Source organism: Salmo salar, chromosome ssa18 (assembly GCF_905237065.1).
Source record: "Salmo salar chromosome ssa18, Ssal_v3.1, whole genome shotgun sequence".
Classification (NCBI taxonomy): domain Eukaryota; kingdom Metazoa; phylum Chordata; class Actinopteri; order Salmoniformes; family Salmonidae; genus Salmo; species Salmo salar.
In genome coordinates this window covers 44070974-44092644 of record NC_059459.1, presented here as the reverse complement: position 1 = coordinate 44092644, position 21671 = coordinate 44070974, and the positions used below count along the sequence as shown (strand labels likewise).

The window sequence follows — 21671 nt, the reverse complement described above, 5'->3', positions numbered from 1 at the left end:
TCCAGCGATTCCTGAACTTTTACTGTTGAAAAGCGACGTCTATAAATACAGTCAAGTACACACACACACACTAAAGGGTAAAATAAATACGTTTTGAGCAAAATATATTTATTTAGCTAGCTAGCTATGCTTTATGGAAGAATATAGCTAGCTAGCTACGCTTAATGAATGTAAACGGTTGGTTTGATGGGGAATTCGTGATGTCATTGGCCTTCTCCCTTTTCATGAGGACCAATAGAGGAGCAGTAGAGAACAAAAGAGGAAAGCCTCCCCCACCCCCCCCACCCTTAATAACTTGTGATGTCATGAGGATACCTGGACCAGCTATTGAGACGTGTGTTTTGTTTAAGTAAATCAGGGGATAAATGATCTGAAAAGCAGCCTGGAAGTAGGACTTTAAATCCTTTCTGAACGTAGAAAAATAACATGATGTGTGCATTATATAAAAAAAAAATATATATAGAGCTTTTTCTACATTCAAAATATATGCATCATTTTATTTATTTCAAAAGGATATTACTTTCAAGGATGAAGCTTGTAAACGTGTCGATAAGATAGTTATTACTGCTTTTTGTGCTGGTACTGTACTGCATGAGATAGAAGAGACACACATGGTAATATCCATGGTCAAAATTCATCATTTGAAATACAGACTGACAGTTTCATTACCAAAAATAATGGCACAAAGTAAAACAGACATTTAGGGTTAACCATGTATGCTGTAATAACACTTTGGTAGAGAAAGCCATTGCAACTTTTAAGATGGTCCCAAAAAAAAGGCTCTTATTTAACAGTAAGACCAGCACCAGAGAGCTTAATTCATGGTTGAAAAAAACAGCACCTTGTTTTAATACAGAAAACGCCATTATCACTCCAAATATCCCATCTTTACCATCAATCTCCAATCTGCACTTCCACCAACACTCTGAATGGATGCGGTTATTAAAACAGAGTTCCAAAACAGAGAAAAAAGTCCCGATCAAAGCAAATGTTTGGATCAGAACTAGAGAACAGTTTGATCAGAACAGAGAACAGTTTGATCAGAACTAGAGAGAGATGGTAGAGTCTGTCTCTCATTGCTCTCTTCAACCCCTTAGCCTTGTCCGAGATCTGTTTGTGTTGCAAAGCCCTATGGTCATTGTCAGATTGGCAGAACAATGACCACGTGTGTTGGCAAGACAGCACATTCAGGTGTGGGACCAGGCTACTCGTTCTCTCTAACACTCCCTGGTGGTCCCTATGATGTCCTCACGCGCCTGTGTCTGGGGCCGGGCCTGCGTGCTTGCAGCTGCCTGACGGGTAGCCTAAGAGGCTGTCTGATGGGCTGCTTGTTGTATCTCTCCATGATCTCTTTGATGCGTGACAGGTTGGTGCGGCTGACGGTGAAGTCACAGCGGGTTGCTCCGATGTCATAGCCCACCTCACACACTTTACTACTGGCACTGTAGCCCTCAGCCCTCACCGTGATGCTGTACTCTCCTGGGTTTAACAGCCTCCAGTAGTCCCCGTCCACCGCTAAGGAGAGAAAGAGAGGAGTGTGAGTGAGTGAGTGAGTGAGTGAGTGAGTGAGTGAGTGAGTGAGTGAGTGAGTGAGTGAGTGAGTGAGTGAGTGAGTGAGTGAGTGAGTGAGTGAGTGAGTGAGTGAGTGAGTGAGTGAGTGAGTGAGTGAGTGAGTGAGTGAGTGAGTGAGTGAGTGAGTGAGTGAGTGAGTGAGTGACAGATAGAGAGATGTACCAGACCTGGGCCCTGACAGTATATCTCAGTAAGACAAAAATAATGGTATTCCAAAAAAGGTCCAGTTGGCAGGACCACAAATACAAATTCCATCTAGACAGCGTTGTCCTAGTGCACACAGAAAACTATACTGTACATACCTCGGCCTAAACATCAGCGCCACAGATAACTTCCACAAAGCTGTGAATGAGCTGAGAGACAAGGCAAGAAGGGTCTTCTATGCCATCAAAAGGAACATAACATTTGACATACCAATTAGGATCTGGCTGAAAATACTTGAATCAGTTATAGAATTCATTGCTCTTTATGGTTGTGAGGTCTGCGGTCCGCTCACCAACCAAGAATTCACAAAATGGGACAAACAACAAATTGAGACTCTGCATGCAGAATTCTGCAAAAAATATCCTCTGTGTACAACGTAAAACACCAAATAATGCATGCAGAGCAGAATTAGGCCGATACCCGCTAATGATCAAAATCCAGAAAAAGAGACCACCTAAAAGGAAGCGATTCCCAAACTTTCCATAACAAAGCCATCACCTACAGAGAGATGAACCAACATGGTCCAAGCACACCAAGACATTCGTGGAGAGGGCACGACAAAACCTATTCCCCCTCTGGAGACTGAAAAGATTTGGCTTGGGTCCTCAGATTCTCAAAATGTTCTACAGCTGCATCATCGAGAGCATCTTGACTGGTTGCATCACTGCCTGGTACGGCAACTGCTCGGCCTCTGACCGCAAGGCACTACAGAGTACATCACTGGGGCCAAGCTTCCTGCCATCCAATTGTCAGACTCCAGCCACCCAAGTCATAGAGTGTTCTCTCTGCTACCGCACGGCAAGCGGTACCGGAGCGCCAAGTCTAGGACCAAGAGGCTTCTAAACGGCATCTACCCCCAAGCCATAAGACTCCTGAACAGCTAATCAAATGGCTACCCAGACTATTTGTATTGCCCCCCACCTCTTTTACACCACTGCTACTCTCTGTTGTTATCATCTATGCATAGTCACTTTAATAACTCTACCTACATGTACATACTACCACAATTACCTCGACTAACCGGTGCCCCTGCACATTGACTCTATATCGGTACCTCCTGTATGCAGTCTCGCTATTGTTATTTTACTGCTGCTCTTTAATTACTTGTTACTTTTATTACTTATTCTTATTCGTATTTAAAAGAAAAAGTATATACACTGCTCAAAAAAATAAAGGGAACACTTAAACAACACAATGTAACTCCAAGTCAATCACACTTCTGTGAAATCAAACTGTCCACTTAGGAAGCAACACTGATTGACAATAAATTTCACATGCTGTTGTGCAAATGGAATAGACAACAGGTGGAAATTATAGGCAATTAGCAAGACACCCCCAATAAAGGAGTGGTTCTGCAGGTGGTAACCACAGACCACTTCTCAGTTCCTATGCTTCCTGGCTGATGTTTTGGTCACTTTTGAATGCTGGCGGTGCTTTCACTCTAGTGGTAGTATGAGACGGAGTCTACAACCCACACAAGTGGCTCAGGTAGTGCAGCTCATCCGGATTGGCACATCAATGCGAGCTGTGGCATGAAGTTTGCTGTGTCTGTCAGCGTAGTGTCCAAAGCATGGAGGCGCTACCAGGAGACAGGCCAGTACATCAGGAGACGTGGAGGAGGCCGTAGGAGGGCAACAACCCAGCAGCAGGACCGCTACCTCCGCCTTTGTGCAAGGAGGAGCAGGAGGAGCACTGCCAGAGCCCTGCAAAATGACCTCCAGCAGGCCACAAATGTGCATGTGTCTGCTCCAACGGTCAGAAACAGACTCCATGAGGGTGGTATGAGGGCCCGACGTCCACAGGTGGGGGTTGTGCTTACAGCCCAACACCGTGCAGGACGTTTGGCATTTGCCAGAGAACACCAAGATTGGCAAATTCGCCACTGGCGCCCTGTGCTCTTCACAGATGAAAGCAGGTTCACACTGAGCACATGTGACAGACGTGACAGTCTGGAGACGCCGTGGAGAACATTCTGCTGCCTGCAACATCCTCCAGCATGACCGGTTTGGCGGTGGGTCAGTCATGGTGTGGGGTGGCATTTCTTTGGGGGGCCACACAGCCCTCCATGTGCTCGCCAGAGGTAGCCTGACTGCCATTAGGTACCGAGATGAGATCCTCAGACCCCTTGTGAGACCATATGCTGGTGCGGTTGGCCCTGGGTTCCTCCTAATGCAAGACAATGCTAGACCTCATGTGGCTGGAGTGTGTCAGCAGTTCCTGCAAGAGGAAGGCATTGATGCTATGGACTGGCCCACCCGTTCCCCAGACCTGAATCCAATTGAGCACATCTGGGACATCATGTCTCGCTCCATCCACCAACGCCACATTGCACCACAGACTGTCCAGGAGTTGGCGGATGCTTTAGTCCAGGTCTGGGAGGAGATCCCTCAGGAGACCATCCACCAACCTCATCAGGAGCATGCCCAGGCATTGTAGGGAGGTCATACAGGCACGTGGAGGCCACACACACTACTGAGTCTCATTTTGACTTGTTTTAAGGACATTACATCAAAGTTGGATCAGACTGTAGTGTGGTTTTCCACTTTAATTTTGAGTGTGACTCCAAATCCAGACCTCCATGGGTTGATAAATTAGATTTCCATTGATTATTTTTGTGTGATTTTGTTGTCAGCACATTCAACTATGTAAAGAAAAAAGTATTTAATAAGATTATTTCATTAATTCAGATCTAGGATGTGTTATTTTAGTGTTCCCTTTATTTTTTTGAGCAGTGTATATTTTTTAACTGCACTGATGGTTAGGGGCTTGTAAGCAAGCATTTCACTGTGAGGTCTACACCTGTTGTATTCAGCATTTCACTGTGAGGTCTACACCTGTTGTATTTGGCGCATGTGACTAACACAATGTGATTTGATTTGAACATGGAGAAGAGTCCCCTAAGCAAGCTGGTTCCTGGGGCTCTGTTCACAGACACAAACACACCCCACAGAGCCTCAGGACAATTAGACCCAACCAAATCATGAAAAAACAAAAGATAATTACCTGATACATTGGAAAGAATGTTCTGTTTATTTATTTTCCCTTTTGTACTTTAACTATTTGCACATAATATGACATTTGAAATGTATTTATTCTTTTAGAACACTAGAGTGTAATGTTTACTGTTAATTTCTTATTTCACTTTTATGTTTATTATCTACATCACTTAGTTTGGCAATGTTAACATATGTTTCCACATGCCGAGAGAGAGAGAGAGAGAGAGAGAGAGAGAGAGAGAGAGAGAGAGAGAGAGAGAGAGAGAGAGAGAGAGAGAGTGCTGCTGCATATGTATTTTAGGTTACGTGTCAGAAGAAGTGTGAGAAAGACAGTTCACAGCTTGTGTCAGCATTCTGATCCACACTGCATTCCACCATACAGGTCATGGACTGTGAATCATCAAAAATATGAGATTTTTGTAAAGCCAGTCGAAGTTAACTTTTCCTGTATGCAAATATAGTTCTGGAAGAATGCAGCACATCTTGGTACTTGGCAAGAGCGAAACGCAAAAGCTTCAAAGCGATCCTCTAGGAATTCACTGACTGAACTGAAAAAGAAAGGAGGGAGGGCAGAAAATAGAGAAGGGGGAAAAAAGGGAAGAAGAGGGTGTTCTAACCTACTTCATGAAAAGAGGAACTCTCCTTTAATTCTCATCTGTTTAGAAGTTTAAAAATAGCACCGCGTTGTCATCTTGGATTTACGTCCCTGCTATCTCCTGTCTCCTGTCTCCTGTCTCCACTAGTTATGACATTGTATTTTACCTCCCTGCTGTCTCCTGTCTCCTGTCTCCACTAGTTATGACATTGTATTTTACCTCCCTGCTGTCTCCTGTCTCCTGTCTCCACTAGTTATGACATTGTGGTTTACCTCCCTGCTGTCTCCTGTCTCCTCCCTCCTGTCTCCTGTCTCCACTAGTTATGACATTGTGGTTTACCTCCCTGCTGTCTCCTGTCTCCTCCCTCCTGTCTCCTGTCTCCACTAGTTATGTCATTGTGGTTTACCTCCCTGCTGTCTCCTGTCTCTGCTAGTTATGACATTGTGGTTTACCTCCCTGCTGTCTCCTGTCTCCTGTCTCCTCCCTCCTGTCTCCTGTCTCCTGTCTCTGCTAGTTATGACATTGTGATTTACCTCCCTGTTGTCTCCCGTCTCCTCCCTCCTGTCTCCTGTCTCCTGTCTCCACTAGTTATGACATTGTGGTTTACCTCCCTGCTGTCTCCTGTCTCCTGTCTCCACTAGTTATGACATTGTGGTTTACCTCCCTGCTGTCTCCCATCTCCTCCCTCCTGTCTCCTGTCTCCTGTCTCTGCTAGTTATGACATTGTGGTTTACCTCCCTGCTGTCTCCTGTCTCCTGTGTCCTGTCTCCTGTCTCTGCTAGTTATGACATTGTGGTTTACCTCTCTGCTGTCTCCTGTCTCCTGTCTCCACTAGTTATGACATTGTGTTTTACCTCCCAGCTGTCTCCTGTCTCCAATAGTTATGACATTGTGGTTTACCTCTCTGCTGTCTCCTGTCTCCACTAGTTATGACATTGTGGTTTACCTCCCTGCTGTCTCCTGTCTCCTGTCTCCACTAGTTATGACATTGTGGTTTACCTCCCTGCTGTCTCCTGTCTCCACTAGTTATGACATTGTGGTTTACCTCCCTGCTGTCTCCTGTCTCCTGTCTCCACTAGTTATGACATTGTGTTTTATGTGTTTGTTGATCCAGCCACAGAAACGACAGTTTGATGTCCAACCCATCATGCTGTTCACCCACCCACCCATCTCAGCTCAACCACTGATCTGTGTGTGCAATATGGTGCCGGTTATGAAACTGTTGATCCTCTGTACCAGTTACACGAAGAGCAATACATTGGTACCAGTAGAAAGTCTGCTTTAACCAGTGACTCACTGAGGTTACAAATCTACAAGTGAAGCTTGGTGTTGCTTTATCCTTTACCCAAAATAGTGACATGCTATAGAATGCTAATAACTTATCATATTGATACGTTCCTAAAACAAACCAGGAACGTCTTCATTATTAATGTGTGTCTATCCTTCGTGTGTGTGTGTGTGTGTGTGTGTGTGTGTGTGTGTGTGTGTGTGTGTGTGTGTGTATCTACCGTCTGTCTATCCTGGGTTTACAGTGAAGACATGATGATGATTCACTCTCTGATAACTGGGGAATAGCAAGTACCTTTTCTATTATTAGGTTGTTCACAACAGGGACTTGGTGTTCCCCTCTTTCCACATGTGGAGCCTCCTTTTTGAGAGAGAGAGAGAGAGAAGAGAAGAGAAGAGAAGAGAAGAGAAGAGAAGAGAAGAGAAGAGAAGAGAAGAGAAGAGAAGAGGAGAGAAGAGAAGAGAAGAGAAGAGAGAGAGAGAGAGAGAGAGAGAGAGAGAGAGAGAGAGAGCTGTCTGTCAATCCTTCTCTGTGAGTGTGTGTGTTGTGATTGTAATGTTTGTGTGTGTATCTACTGTCTGTCTATCCTTCTGTGTGTGGCAGTCGAAAATAAGACCATTTTAAGAAGAGCAGCTTGACATGTTTCCTCCCTGCTCTCTGGGACTGCAGCAGAGCGAACTGGATTCTCTTGATGGAACGTGACTTGCAGACAGTACAGTTGGTCCCAGGAATACTAACAACACCTACAGATATAGTCCTAAATTAATCGTGAATAACGATGAGTGAGAAAGTTACAGACGCACAAATATCATACCCCCGAGACATGCTAACCTCTCACCATTACAATAACAGGGGAGGTTAGCATACCTCCAAGACATGCTAACCTCTCACCAATACAATAACAGGGGAGGTTAGCATACCTCCGAGACATGCTAACCTCTCACCATTACAATAACAGGGGAGGTTAGCATACCTCCAAGACATGCTAACCTAACACCATTACAATAACAGGGGAGGTTAGCATACCCCCAAGACATGCTAACCTAACACCATTACAATAACAGGGGAGGTTAGCATACCCCCAAGACATGCTAACCTAACACCATTACAATGACAGGGGACATACCGCCCTATCCACATCGACGGGACCGCAGTGGAGAAGTTGGAAAGCTTCAAGTTCCTCGGCGTACACATCACTGACAAACTGAAATGGTCCACCCACACAGACAGTGTGGTGAAGAAGGCGCAACAGCGCCTCTTCAACCTCAGGAGGCTGAAGAAATTTGGCTTGGCCCCTGAAACCCTCACAAACTTTTACAGATGTACAATTGAGAGCCTCTTGTCGGACTGTATCACCGCCTGGTACAGCAACTGCTCCGCCCACAACCACAAGGCTCTACAGAGGGTAGTGAGGTCTGCACAATGCATCACCGGGGGCAAACTACCTGCCCTCCATGACACCTACAGCACCCGATGTCACAGGAAGGCCAAAAAGATCATCAAGGACAACAACCACCCGAGCCACTGCCTGTTCACCATGTTCACCATGCTATCATCCAGAAGGCGAGGTCAGTACAGGTGCATCAAAGCTGGTACAGAGAGACTGAAAAACAGCTTCTATGTCAAGGCCATCAGACTGTTAAATAGCCATCACTAGCTGGCTTCCACCCGGTTACTCAACCATGCACCTTAGAGGCTGCTGCCCTGTATACATACGGAATCACTGGTCACTTTAATAATGGAACACTGGTCACTTTAATAATGTTTACATACTGTTTTACTCATCTCATATGTATATACTGTTATCTATTCTACTGTATTATAGTCAATGCCACTCCAACATTACTCGTCTTAATATTTATATATTTCTTAATTCCATTCTTTTACTTTTAGATGTGTGTGTATTGTTGTGAATTGTTAGATACTAATGCACTATTGGAGCTAGGAACACAAGCATTTAGTTAGACCCGCAATAACATCTGCTCAATATGTGTATGTGACCAAAAAATATTTGATTTTATTAGATTTTATAGCATTTTTGGGGGTATGATATGAATGCCTCTCCCGCTCTCCCCTGTCCAGACGCTGTTCGTGTCCTAGAGGGGGGATACTGTCATGCCTGCTCCCGCTCTCCCCTGTCCAGACGCTGTTCCTGTCCTAGAGGGGGAATACTGTCACACCTGCTCCCGCTCTCCCCTGTCCAGACGTTGTTCGCATCCTGTTTCATGTCCGTTGTTCATTAAATGTTCTCCCTGTAACTGCTTCTTGTCTACAGTACCAGCGTCGATCCTTACAGAATGCTGACACCACTAAAAGAAGCATCAGGGAGTTTTTGGTTGGTGACGTCGAGTCCGGGTGCCGTTGCCGAGGGAAACGTGTGGTGCCTCAGGTAGCTCGTTGGGCTTCCACGCCTTAGCTGGCTCAAGAGGTCGTCTTGGCTCGGTGGGCTTGGCAGGCACCCACCGCACGTCATGCTTCAGCCGGCCCATCAGGCTCCCACGCCTCAGCCGGCCCGTCGGGCTCCCACGCCTCAGCCGGTTCGTCGGGCTCCAACGCCTCAACCGGCCCGTTGGGCTCCCACGCCTCAGCCGGCCCGTTGGGCTCCCACACCTCATCCGGCCCGTCGGGCTCCCACGCCTCAGCCGTTTCGTCGGGCTCCCACACCTCAGCCGGTTCGTCGGGCTTCTACGCCCCAGCGGGATTGTCTGGCTCCCACGCCTCAGCTGACTCGCTAGGCTCCCATGCCTCTGCCAGTTCGTCGGGCTTCTACGCCCCAGCCGGCTTGTCCATCGCCCATGCATCGGCCGGCTCATCAGGCTCGCCCAGGTGGGACGCCAGGCTGCCCTTCATTACGCACACCTGTCACCATCATTACGCGCAGCAGCGCTCATTGGACTCACCTGGACTCCAGGTATTTTGTTGACTGCCCCGTCTGTAACTGTCTTCTCCCCCGGTTGTTCCATGTGTCTGCGTCCCCTGTCCAGACACTGTTCCTGTCTTTTTTCATGTCCTTTGTTCATTAAATGTTTTCCCTGCACCTGCTTCTCGTCTACAGTACCAGCGCCGATGCTTACAATTCACAATTTCATTCAGGATTATCCGTAATCATGGTAGCATCCATATGAATGTAGAAGTGTTTAGAAACATATTCTTAGTTACAATTGAAGTGACTCCAAAATGACACAATACATTATTTACCGTTCATTTTCTATTGGGCACAAAATAATCTGAAACACAACCAAAACAAACAGCCAATGCATCCAACAAGTTTGTAGAGTCTCTAGCTTGATGTAATCATTACGTGCTAGGAATATGTGTGTGTGTGTGTGTGTGTGTGTGTGTGTGTGTGTGTGTCTCATACTGTAGAATTAAGCTGAAAGGATGAGTCATGGGACTTTCATTAATCCCTGAAGCAACACTTCTGCCCCGTGCTTTAACTGCACAATATAAGCTTACCCACACATATGAATTATAAGATACAAGGCAAATAGGGACAGGTACTTGTGTCATCAATCCTGCAGGCAGAATCCACTGTATAGTAATATATTCATGTCTTTCTATAAAATGGTAGCTATTTCCTGTTGCGGATTTACTTTGTCAAGCATGAAATACCAGCATGATCAGTATCTGTGAGAGTTTAATGATCCAACGTTATTGTCTTTGGCTCTGGAAGAAGTTCTTATTTTTGCAGCGTTAATTATATTGATTAATTATATGCTATAAATGTTGCTTATCTATTTATCACGTACAATTTGTCTATTTGGTTCCCTGTCCGAATGGATATATGCTATTGTCCATAATACATTCTCTGCTAATGAAGTGTTCTATAGAATGCTAATGATGTTTTCTATAGAATGCTAATGATGTGTTCTATAGAATGCTACTGATGTGTTCTATAGAATGCTACTGATGTGTTCTATAGAATGCTACTGATGTGTTCTATAGAATGCTACTGATGTGTTCTATAGAATGCTACTGATGTGTTCTATAGAATGCTAATGATGTTTTCTAGAGAATGCGAATGATGTTTTCTAGAGAATGTTACTGATGTGTTCTATAGAATGCTAATGATGTTTTCTAGAGAATGCGAATGATGTTTTCTAGAGAATGCGAATTATGTGTTCTATAGAATGCTAATGATGTTTTCTATAGAATGCTAATGATGCGTTCTATAGAATGCTACTGATGCGTTCTATAGAATGCTAATGATGTGGTCTATAGAATGCTACTGATGCTTTCTATAGAATGCTAATGATACTTTCTATGGAATGCTAATGATGTTTTCTATAGAATGCTAATGATGTTTTCTATAGAATGCTAATGATGTGTTCTATAGAATGCGAATGATGTGTTCTATAGAATGCTAATGATGTGTTCTATAGAATGCTAATGATGCTTTCTATAGAATGCTAATGATGTGTTCTATAGAATGCTACTGATGCGTTCTATAGAATGCTACTGATGCTTTCTATAGAATGCTAATGATGTGGTCTATAGAATGCTACTGATGCTTTCTATAGAATGCTAATGATACTTTCTATGGAATGCTAATGATGTTTTCTATAGAATGCTAATGATGTTTTCTATAGAATGCTAATGATGTGTTCTATAGAATGCGAATGATGTGTTCTATAGAATGCTAATGATGTGTTCTATAGAATGCTAATGATGCTTTCTATAGAATGCTAATGATGTGTTCTATAGAATGCTACTGATGCGTTCTATAGAATGCTACTGATGCTTTCTATAGAATGCTAATGATGTTTTCTATAGAATGCTAATGCTGTGTTCTATAGAATGCTAATGATGTTTTCTATAGAATGCTACTGATGTGTTCTATAGAATGCTAATGATATTTTCTATAGAATGCTAATGATGGAATTTTATGAAGATAAAACAATATCCTATGTACTATTATGTCATTGATTGTATTATTATTGGTTGATACACACGTGGTAATACACACTGGACATGTCACCTACTGGAGTGGCGTTTTGGACTCTGATACTTGGGCTTGGTGGAGTAATGTCAGATCCATGGACACAGAATGAAAACACAGAGTATACTATAATACATCTCTCTATAGTATGTATGGACACAGAATGAAAACACAGGGTATACTATAATACATCTCTCTATAGTATCCATGGACACAGAATGAGAACACAGAGTATACTATAATACATCTCTCTATAGTATGTATGGACACAGAATGAGAACACAGAGTATACTATAATAGCATGTATCTCTCTACCTGTTCTGATGTCATGGCCGATCCCCTCCACCTGGATGATGGCGTTGGCTATGCCCCGCCCCTGCATGTCCCAGACAATGCCTTTGATCCCACGATGCACCTGTGCATGAAAGGTCAGAGGTCAAAGATCAACTAACTGTATAATAATAATAACAACAATAATAATATGTAATGTATCATATATAATATTAATTTGATGATATTATATTTTATTTTGCAGTAAAACAAGTTGTACAGTATTTAAAAGTACAAGAAACCCAGAGTATGACACATGAATGCCTAAAAACTATTATTTTCAATGTGGTCCTTGATATAAATATTTATAACAATATATTATGACTCGTTTCAGGAAGCAAGGCGTATGTCGCATGTCACTACTTCGCAGGAGAGGCATTTGAACGTCTTGTTGTCATTGATCGAAATGCCTTCTGGAACATGTTAGCCTGTTGGGGCTAGGGGGCAGTATTTTCACGGCTGGATAAAAAAACGTACCCGATTTAATCTGGTTACTAATCCTACCCAGTAACTAGAATATGCATATACTTATTATATATGGATAGAAAACACCCTAAAGTTTCTAAAACTGTTTGAATGGTGTCTGTGAGTATAACAGAACTCATTTGGCAGGCAAAACCCTGAGACATTTTCTGACAGGAAGTGGATACCTGATGTGTTGAATTACCTTTAAGCCTATGCCATTGAAACACACAGGGGCTGATTAATGTTTTGGCACTTCCTATTGCTTCCACTAGATGTCACCAGCCTTTACAAAGTGTTTTGAATCTTCTACTATGAGATCTGACCGAACAAGAACCTTGGAACGGTGATGGCCGATTAGACTCTGGCGCGAGGTCATGTTGGGTACCCTCGTTCCAAAACGTTTTAAAAGAGAATGCATTCGTCCACCTTGAATATTATTCATGTTCTGGTTAAAAAAGGCCCTAATGATTTATGCTATACAACGTTTGACATGTTTGAACGAACGTAAATATTTTTTCCCCTCGTTCATGACGAGAAGTCCGGCTGGCTTAGATCATGTGCTAACAACACGGATCTTTTTGGATATAAATGATGAGCTTTTTTGAACAAAACTACATTCGTTATGGACCTGGGATCCCGGGAAGTGACATCTGATGAAGAGAATCAAAGGTAATGGATTATTTACATAGTATTTTCGATTTTAGATCTCTCCAACATGGCCGTTTGTCTGTATAGCAAAGCATATTTTTCTGGGCGCAGTGCTCAGATTATTGCAAAGTGTGATTTCCCAGTAAGGTTATTTTTAAATCTGGCAAGTTGATTGCGTTCAAGAGATGTAAATCTATAATTCTTTAAATGACAATATAATATTTTACCAATGTTTTCTAATTTTAAATATTTAATTTGTGGTGCTGACTTGACTGCCGGTTATTGGAGGGAAACGATTTCCTCAACATCAATGCCATAGTAAAACGCTGTTTTTGGATATAAATATGAACTTGATAGAACTAAAAATGCATGCATTGTCTAACATAATGTCCTAGGAGTGTCATCTGATGGAGATTGTAAAAGGTTAGTGCATCATTTTAGCTGGTTTTATGGTTTTGTTGACCCTGTCTTTGAATTGACAAAACATTACACACAGCTATTGTCAATGTACTCTCCTAACATAATCTAACTTTATGCTTTCGCCGTAAAACCTTTTTGAAATCGGACAACGTGGTTAGATTAAGGAGATGTTTATCTTTCAAAGGGTGTAAGATAGTTGTATGTTTGAAAAATTTGAATTTTGACATTTATTTGGTTTCAAATTTGCCGCTCTTGAAATGCACCTGCTGTTGATAGGGTGCACCACGGGTGGCACGCTAGCGTCCCACATTGCCCCAAGAAGTTAACTTTCATGTGCCTTAATAACAAATGTTTATTCAATCTGTAAATACGAATACAATTTGTTAAAATACAAGCTTAATTGGTTTAGCCACGGAAAACGGCAGGAACCTTCCCGTTAGCCATGATTGGCTGAGATAATGGATGGGCTGGACATGCCGGGAGATGAGTTTGGATTGGTCTACTATGTAGCATGCTTCTGTCTATAATGTGAGCTGTTCAGTATGTGTTGATAATCCTTGCTACTGCGGTGTTTTTCAAAAGATACAACATTAGCCATCGAGAACCACAAAAGTTTTTGCTACTAATTCTTAGCAACATTGATGCCCTAAATTTAGCAGGAGCTATCGCCAGATCAGTTGGAAAAAGTTATGACGGGCTACTTTTTTGCACATTCCCCGGTCAGTTTGAACCCGAGTGACTTGGTTCCAGTCTGCTGTGAAGTGTTCATCCATGTATACAGGTAAGAGTCTAGCTACATTTTCAGATATTATACACTTCTAATTTAGTCAGAAAGTGGATTTCATTGCAAGTTAAAGAATACTGTTCACTAGCTAATGTTACATTATCTTACTGGCTCACTAGCTAACGTTACGTTATCTTACTGGCTCACTAGCTAACGTTACGTTATCTTACTGGCTCGCTAGCTAACGTTACGTTATTTTAATGGCTCGCTAGCTAACGCTACGTTATCTTACTGATGCTAATGTTACGTGTATGATCTGTGTAGTAAAATGATTGAATCAGAAATCCATTTGAATTGCTAGATATATATTTTTTGCATTTTTTTAATTGAACCTTTATTTAACTAGGCAAGTCAGTTAAGAACAAATTCTTATTTACAATGATGGCCTACCGGGGAACAATGGGTTAATTGTCTTGTTCAGGGGCAGAATGACAGATTTTTACCTTGTCAGCTCGGGGATTCGATCCAGTATGCTATCGGTTACTGGCCCAACGCTCTAACCACTAGGCTACCTGCCACCCCCTTATAGCCTAATGTTAGCGAGCTAACATTGAACCTAGTTGGTTAACTCAGTAGCTACCTGCAGATTCATACTACAGCTATGACAATCAGTTTGTATTGGTAGTAGTACGAGTTGGGATTATGCCGGTTAATTGTTAAGCTAGCTGGCTACATGTCTAAACAGAAGACTCCACTTCTCCAGATGATTACATGACCCATCAGGTTAGCCAGGTGTGTCTGGGAGTGATTATGGCCGTCTAGTTCATAAACATGTGGACATGTCTAGACAATAGTGACCCATCCACTTAGCTAGATGTGTCTGGGGGGAGGTTATAGCATTTAGTGTACATGACACATCAATTTAGATAAGTGTGTCTGGGTAAGAATCATCTAACAATTATAACATACTAGTCACAGTATCTCATCAGAGGACTGTATATCTCTCCATACAGTCTAGAGACAGTATCTCATCAGAGGACTGTATATCTCTCCATACAGTCTAGTGACAGTATCTCATCAGAGGACTGCATATCTGTCCATACAGTCTAGTGACAGTATCTCATCAGAGGACTGTATACCTCTCCATACAGTCTAGTGACAGTATCTCATCAGAGGACTGTATGTCTCTCCATACAGTCTAGAGACAGTAACTCATCACAGGACTATAGACCATCTGTGACCAACAGTGTAGTGAATACAGGACTATAGACCACCTGTGACTGACAGTCTAGTGAATACAGGACTATAGAAAACCTGTGACTGACATTGTAGTGAATACAGGACTATAGACCATCTGTGACTGGCAGTCTAGTGAATTAACCTCTTGACGGTCGCCTAGGATAGGGGGCTCCACAGCGCATTTTGAAAAAAATTAGTGCCCATTTTAAACGGCTTACTACTCAAACTCAGAAGCTAGGATATGCATATAATTAATACTTGTGGATAGAAAACACCCTAAAGTTTCTAAAACTGTTTGAATGGTGTCTGTGAGTATAACAGAACTCATATGGCAGTCAAAACCCCGAGACAGATCGTAACAGGAAGTGGAATTCTGAATTGCGAACTCAAATTCATCACGTTGCCTATTAATCACACCGTGAGCTATGGTTCATTGAGCACTTCCTATTGCTTCCACTAGATGTCCCCAGTCTTTACAAAGTGGTTTGAGTCTTCTACTGTGAAAACTGACAGAATGACACGCTGTGGAACGTGGTCACACGGAGAGGGCCATCACCATTATGACGCCGGCGCCCCTGGTTACCCTCCCCTTTCGAAACGTTTTGAAACACAATGCAATCGTCCCCCTCGAATCTTATTGGAGCTCTCGTTGAAAAAGGCCCTACAGATTTATGTTATACAACGTTTGACATGTTTGAACGAACCTAAATAAGAAAAAAATGCATTTTGTTGAAAGAGTAGCCCCGCGCACGTCGGAACTTTTGGTGAAGCCTTCAGAACGCGCTAACAAGAACAAGCTATTGGGACGTAAAGGATTCACTTTTTCGAACGAAAATACATTTGTTGTGGACCTGGGAATCCTGGAAGTGCCTAAGGATGAAGATAATCAAAGGTAAGGGATTATTGACAATAGTATACAAGACTAGATGTGATATGCGATTGTTCCAAGATGGCTAGCCTATTGCTATTGCTAGCCTATTGTTCTGAGTATCGCATCCCCTTTTATCGCAAAGTGTGATTACCCAGTAAAGTTATTTTTAAATCTGGCATTACAGGTGTTTTCAAGAGATATTCATCTATAAATCTTAGAATGACAATATTCCATTTTAAAAATGTTTTCGAATAGTAATTTAGTAAATTGTAGCACTGTTTCACCGGATGCATTTGAGGGAAAATAGTTAGTCAACGTTACGCGCCGATGTAAAATGCTGTTTTTATATATAAATATGAACTTTATCGAACAAAAGAATGCATGTATTGTGTAACATGATGTCCTAGGAGTGTCATCTGATGAAGTTTGTAAAAGGTTAGTGCTGCATTTAGCTGTTTTTTGGTTATTTGTGATGCATGTGGTTGGTCGGAAAATGGCTATGTGGCTACTTTTACGATATACTCCTCTAACATAATCTAATGTTTTGCTTTTGCTGTAAAGCCTTTTTGAAATCGGACAACGTGGTTCGATTCAGGAGAGGTGTATCTATAAAACGATATAATTTGAAAAAAAAATGAAAAAAAAATATTATAAAATTTTGTTATGCTAATGGCGATATGATTTTTCGCTGGAGGCCGCACAGGGGTTAAAACTTCTTAGGGATAGGGGGCAGTATTTTCACGTCTGGATGAAAAGCGTGCCCAAAGTAAACTGCCTGTTACTCAGGGCCAGAAGCTAGGATATGCATATAATTGGACTCTGCACCCCTCTCTGGACTCCGCACCCCCTCTGGACTCTGCACCCCCTCTGGACTCTGCACCCCCTCTGGACTCTGCACCCCCTCTGGACTCTGCACACTGTACCTGCTCCATGAAGACGAGCAGAGACTCCCGGTTGTTTTCCCACTCCTCCGCCAGCTCACTCTCATGGGGGAATTTGTCACAGCCCACGTACATCGACAGCTCAAAGCAGTTGGTGTGCAAGTAGCTGAAATCATTCATACCTGCCAACACAGCGCACAGACAGAGTCATTTATCTGTCGGCCAACTGCCAAATGAAAATACATCAGCTGGTAGGTTATTTTCTCACCAGTGTTTTCTAAAGATAATAATTCAAATCAACATGCGTTGAAATGAGGAGCTACTCTGGTACTGGTCTGTGATAATAAATCAAATCAACATGTGTTGAAATGAAAAACTACTCTGGTACTGGTCTGTGATAATAAATCAAATTAACATGTGTTGAAATGAAGAACTACTCTGGTACTGGTCTGTGATAATAAATCAAATCAACATGTGTTGAAATGAAGAAGTATTCTGGTTCTGGTCTGTGATAATAAATCAAATCAACATGTGTTGAAATTAAGACCTACTCTGGTTCTGGTCTGTGATAATAAATCAAATTAACATGTGTTGAAATGAAGAACTACTCTGGTTCTGGTCTGTGATAATAAATCAAATTATAATGTATTGAAATGAAGAAGTATTCTGGTTCTGGTCTGTGATAATAAATCAAATCAACATGTGTTGAAATGAAGACCTACTCTGGTTCTGGTCTGTGATAATAAATCAAATTAACATGTGTTGAAATGAAGAACTACTCTGGTTCTGGTCTGTGATAATAAATCAAATTAACATGTGTTGAAATGAAGAACTACTCTGGTACTGGTCTGTGATAATAAATCAAATTAACATGTGTTGAAATGAGGAACTACTCTGGTTCTGGTCTGTGATAATAAATCAAATTAACATGTGTTGAAATGAAGAACTACTCTGGTACTGGTCTGTGATAATAAATCAAATCAACATATGTTGAAATTAGGAACTACTCTGGTACTGGTCTGTGATAATAAATCAAATCAACATGTGTTGAAATGAAGAACTACTCTGGTTCTGGTCTGTGATAATAAATCAAATCAACATGTTTTGAAATGAAGAACTACTCTGGTACTGGTCTGTGATAATAAATCAAATCAGCATGTGTTGAAATGAAGAACTACTCTGGTACTGGTCTGTGATAATAAATCAAATCAGCATGTGTTGAAATGAGGAACTACTCTGGTTCTGGTCTGTGATAATAAATCAAATTAGCATGTGTTGAAATGAATAACTACTCTGGTACTGGTCTGTGATAATAAATCAAATCAACATGTGTTGAAATGAAGACCTACTCTGGTACTGGTCTGTGATAATAAATCAAATCAACATGTGTTGAAATGAAGAACTACTCTGGTACTGGTCTGTGATAATAAATCAAATCAACATGTGTTGAAATGAAGAACTACTCTGGTACTGGTCTGTGATAATAAATCAAATCAACATGTGTTGAAATGAAGAACTTCTCTGGTACTGGTCTGTGATAATAAATCAAATCAACATGTGTTGAAATGAAGAACTACTCTGGTACTGGTCTGTGATAATAAATCAAATTAACATGTGTTGAAATGAAGAACTACTCTGGTACTGGTCTGTGATAATAAATCAAATTAACATGTGTTGAAATGAGGAACTACTCTGGTTCTGGTCTGTGATAATAAATCAAATTAACATGTGTTGAAATGAAGAACTACTCTGGTACTGGTCTGTGATAATAAATCAAATTAAAATGTGTTGAAATGAAGAACTACTCTGGTACTGGTCTGTGATAATAAATCAAATCAACATGTGTTGAAATGAAGAACTACTCTGGTTCTGGTCTGTGATAATAAATCAAATCAACATGTGTTGAAATGAAGAACTACTCTGGTACTGGTCTGTGATAATAAATCAAATTAACATGTGTTGAAATGAGGAACTACTCTGGTTCTGGTCTGTGATAATAAATCAAATTAGCATGTGTTGAAATGAGGAACTACTCTGGTACTGGTCTGTGATAATAAATCAAATCAACATGTGTTGAAATGAAGAACTACTCTGGTACTGGTCTGTGATAATAAATCAAATCAACATGTGTTGAAATGAAGAACTACTCTGGTACTGGTCTGTGATAATAAATCAAATCAACATGTGTTGAAATGAGGAACTACTCTGGTTCTGGTCTGTGATAATAAATCAAATTAACATGTGTTGAAATGAAGAACTACTCTGGTACTGGTCTGTGATAATAAATCAAATCAACATGTGTTGAAATGAAGACCTACTCTGGTTCTGGTCTGTGATAATAAATCAAATTAACATGTGTTGAAATGAAGAACTACTCTGGTACTGGTCTGTGATAATAAATCAAATTAACATGTGTTGAAATGAAGAACTACTCTGGTACTGGTCTGTGATAATAAATCAAATCAAAATGTGTTGAAATGAAGAACTACTCTGGTACTGGTCTGTGATAATAAATCAAATCAACATGTGTTGAAATGAAGAACTACTCTGGTACTGGTCTGTGATAATAAATCAAATTAACATGTGTTGAAATGAAGAACTACTCTGGTACTGGTCTGTGATAATAAATCAAATCAAAATGTGTTGAAATGAAGAACTACTCTGGTACTGGTCTGTGATAATAAATCAAATCAACATGTGTTGAAATGAATAACTACTCTGGTTCTGGTCTGTGATAATAAATCAAATCAACATGTGTTGAAATGAATAACTACTCTGGTACTGGTCTGTGATAATAAATCAAATCAACATGTGTTGAAATGAAGAACTACTCTGGTACTGGTCTGTGATAATAAATCAAATCAACATGTGTTGAAATGAAGACCTACTCTGGTACTGGTCTGTGATAATAAATCAAATCAACATTTGTTGAAATGAGGAACTACTCTGGTTCTGGTCTGTGATAATAAATCAAATTAACATGTGTTGAAATGAAGAACTACTCTGGTACTGGTCTGTGATAATAAATCAAATCAACATGTGTTGAAATGAGTAACTACTCTGGTTCTGGTCTGTGATAATAAATCAAATTAACATGTGTTGAAATGAAGAACTACTCTGGTACTGGTCTGTGATAATAAATCAAATCAACATGTGTTGAAATGAAGACCTACTCTGGTACTGGTCTGTGATAATAAATCAAATCAACATGTGTTGAAATGAGGAACTACTCTGGTTCTGGTCTGTGATAATAAATCAAATTAACATGTGTTGAAATGAAGAACTACTCTGGTACTGGTCTGTGATAATAAATCAAATCAACATGTGTTGAAATGAAGACCTAATCTGGTACTGGTCTGTGATAATAAATCAAATCAACATGTGTTGAAATGAGGAACTACTCTGGTTCTGGTCTGTGATAATAAATCAAATTAACATGTGTTGAAATGAATAACTACTCTGGTACTGGTCTGTGATAATAAATCAAATCAACATGTGTTGAAATGAAGACCTACTCTGGTACTGGTCTGTGATAATAAATCAAATCAACATGTGTTGAAATGAAGAACTACTCTGGTACTGGTCTGTGATAATAAATCAAATCAACATGTGTTGAAATGAAGACCTACTCTGGTACTGGTCTGTGATAATAAATCAAATCAACATGTGTTGAAATGAGGAACTACTCTGGTTCTGGTCTGTGATAATAAATCAAATTAACATGTGTTGAAATGAAGAACTACTCTGGTACTGGTCTGTGATAATAAATCAAATCAACATGTGTTGAAATGAAGAACTACTCTGGTACTGGTCTGTGATAATAAATCAAATCAACATGTGTTGAAATGAAGAACTACTCTGGTACTGGTCTGTGATAATAAATCCAATCAACATGTGTTGAAATGAAGAACTACTCTGGTACTGGTCTGTGATAATAAATCAAATCAACATGTGTTGAAATGAAGAACTACTCTGGTACTGGTCTGTGATAATAAATCAAATTTACATGTGTTGAAATGAAGAACTTCTCTGGTACTGGTCTGTGATAATAAATCAAATCAACATGTGTTGAAATGAAGAACTACTCTGGTACTGGTCTGTGATAATAAATCAAATTAACATGTGTTGAAATGAAGAACTACTCTGGTACTGGTCTGTGATAATAAATCAAATTAACATGTGTTGAAATGAGGAACTACTCTGGTTCTGGTCTGTGATAATAAATCAAATTAACATGTGTTGAAATGAAGAACTACTCTGGTACTGGTCTGTGATAATAAATCAAATCAACATGTGTTGAAATGAAGACCTACTCTGGTACTGGTCTGTGATAATAAATCAAATCAACATGTGTTGAAATGAGGAACTACTCTGGTTCTGGTCTGTGATAATAAATCAAATTAACATGTGTTGAAATGAAGAACTACTCTGGTACTGGTCTGTGATAATAAATCAAATCAACATGTGTTGAAATGAAGAACTACTCTGGTACTGGTCT

The 21671-nt window shown here is 40.8% G+C and overlaps 1 protein-coding gene across 1 annotated transcript in view; it reads right to left on the bottom strand.

Moving 5' to 3' along the window:
* Nucleotides 1-699: 699 nt before the first annotated feature.
* Nucleotides 700-21671, bottom strand: part of cpxm2 (carboxypeptidase X (M14 family), member 2) — a 110690-nt gene continuing 89718 nt past the window's right edge. Inside the window, exons 12-14 of the mRNA XM_045701180.1 lie at nucleotides 17216-17355; nucleotides 11911-12010; nucleotides 700-1515 (exon numbers count right to left, since the gene is read on the bottom strand). Coding sequence (XP_045557136.1) covers nucleotides 1238-1515; nucleotides 11911-12010; nucleotides 17216-17355 — 518 coding nt within the window. The 3' untranslated portion in view covers nucleotides 700-1237. The remainder of the gene's footprint in view (nucleotides 1516-11910; nucleotides 12011-17215; nucleotides 17356-21671) is intronic.